Source organism: Nicotiana sylvestris, chromosome 12 (genome assembly GCF_000393655.2).
Source record: "Nicotiana sylvestris chromosome 12, ASM39365v2, whole genome shotgun sequence".
In the NCBI taxonomy this organism is placed as follows: Eukaryota; Viridiplantae; Streptophyta; class Magnoliopsida; order Solanales; family Solanaceae; genus Nicotiana; species Nicotiana sylvestris.
In genome coordinates this window covers 88,105,999-88,108,117 of record NC_091068.1, presented here as the reverse complement: position 1 = coordinate 88,108,117, position 2,119 = coordinate 88,105,999, and the positions used below count along the sequence as shown (strand labels likewise).

Below are 2,119 nucleotides of genomic sequence, written 5' to 3'. Positions count from 1 at the left end.
GTGAGAATTTTGAAAAACGACATTTTGGAGTTTTTAAAATTTTCGAAAATTTCCAAAATGCATCTTCAAGTGAAAATTGAAAATTTTATGAACAAACGCTGATTTCGAAAAAAAGTGAAAGTATTTTGGAAAAAAGGAAAAAAAAATTATGTCCAAACGGGCTCCAAATTGCTATAAGAATTCTGTAAAAATTGAGTCAAAAGGAAAATTCCGTTCCCCGTACCAAATCTCACAAGTGAGATCTAAGGAGAATACCCGAAGGAACAGAGAGACTGTTTTCGAAAGGCCTTCGGCTCAATAAGATGGAAAAGACGAGAAGAGAAGGAACAATATATTAGTAATAACAAAAACCAAAGAAATAATAACATCGAGAACTAGAAAATAGTTGAAATACAATAGCAAAACCAAGAAAATAAGCCCCTATGCTATGAAAACGGAAGGATAGTGTTAACACAACATTAACCACTAGCGGTCTAAGGCCAACCTATCGAACTAGCCTTATCCCGGACTCGACTACATCCTAATCTAGGCTCGACCTCCACACCACCAAAAATACCAAAAAAAGCGTAAATATAGCAAAACGAAAAACAAAACAAAGCTCAAGATACAAAAGGGAATGCAGTGAAATTAGAATCTAAATCTATAGGGTATATTTTGCCAATTCCCATTTCATTTCATGGGTTAAAAAAGAAGGAATTTGTGCTCACACTTTTATACATGCATATAAATAGGCCCGATTTCCCACTTCTTTCCAAAAAAAATAATACAAAAAGGACTTATTTTTTCAGGAATCACCAGGAAAATCATGATAATTATTTATCAATCATCTCTGCTGTTCCATCATAAAACAAAAGTCCTCGAAGCATACGAACCCATCCCCATTCTTATCCACGCCTCTTATCATACGCCGGCAATCCTCTAACGTACACCGTCCATCACCAATAGTTCTAAACACGTTGAACAACTCTTCCGCCGTTATCATTCCGTCATGATCGGCGTCAAAGAAATCAAAAGCATCTCTCAGCTCACCGTCACAAGACGGCGGCCCAAACGCCGACCTTATGGCACCAAATTCCTCTAAGCTAATACATCCATCACCGTCCCTGTCAACTTCATCAAGCAACAACGTCAGTTCCTCTTTACTCGGCGGCTCGGTTCCGACTCTGCTCAGAATAGCCTCCAGCTCTTCTTTCCGTATCTTTCCGTCACCGTCAGTGTCAATCACGTGAAAGGCTTGTACCAGTTCGGCGTAAACTTCGGCCGAAATCTCAGACCATTCGTCAGCAGAGATTTCGTTGGATAAAGTGGGTAACACGCTTGTTGGCGTAGCTAACCCATTGGGTTTTTTGAAGCCGCGATGGGACTCAGAATCGGATGAAGACGAGGTTGTGCCCGACCCGAATGACGGGTCTTCGGATCTAGAAATGGAGCGGGATTTTTTGTACTTGAAAAGCTTATTGGGGATGTTTTTGAGGAGCTTCATTATGGAGGATACAGAGAGGAAAAGCTGTTGAAAGGAGAATTGAGGGGAATGAGGAGAAGGAGAGAGGAAGGAGAGGGTTAAATGGAGGGAGGAAGTAGCAGTCCATAGTGAGCTTCCAGGAAGTTTCGTAGCTGTGAACAGAGAAAATAAGTAAGGCTATTTATTTGGGATTCGTTAAAGATTATTTTTTAATTTTAGGGTCATTTTATATTCAGAAATTACCGTTACTTTATCATTTTCTTTTTCGCTTTCTTTCGTCTATTCCGATTTCGTTTCTCTATTTTATTTTAGGCAAAAATGGTTGTATACGGTTGAAATCAGATTCGTCTATTACATGACATATTGGGATTGAAACTCAATAGGTTGAAGATCGATCCCAGATTCCATCGAACCAAAATACGAGGTCAGAGTGCCCGTCCTCGAGAACATCGAATACGTGACCCCGGAAACAACCCTGACCCCGAATGAGCTCTAGGAAACATTGCTAGATCGAATAACGGAGGGAGAAATATCCATAATCGGTCGGGTGTCACGGCAGAAATCTCGGCACGTATCAATAAGAAACCGGCTAATTAGCAAATCATGTGATTTCTTACATTTTATAGAATTGTACCTAAAGTAGAACTCCCCTACTAT

The 2,119-nt window shown here is 39.9% G+C and overlaps 1 protein-coding gene across 1 annotated transcript; it reads right to left on the bottom strand.

Moving 5' to 3' along the window:
• Window positions 1-652: 652 nt before the first annotated feature.
• On the bottom strand, window positions 653-1,622 carry LOC104236889 (probable calcium-binding protein CML36). The gene has a single exon (XM_009790938.2). It carries the CDS (start codon window positions 1,481-1,483, stop codon window positions 824-826), a length of 660 nt encoding a protein of 219 aa, XP_009789240.1. The 5' UTR covers window positions 1,484-1,622; the 3' UTR covers window positions 653-823.
• Between the last annotated feature and the right edge of the window lie 497 nt (window positions 1,623-2,119).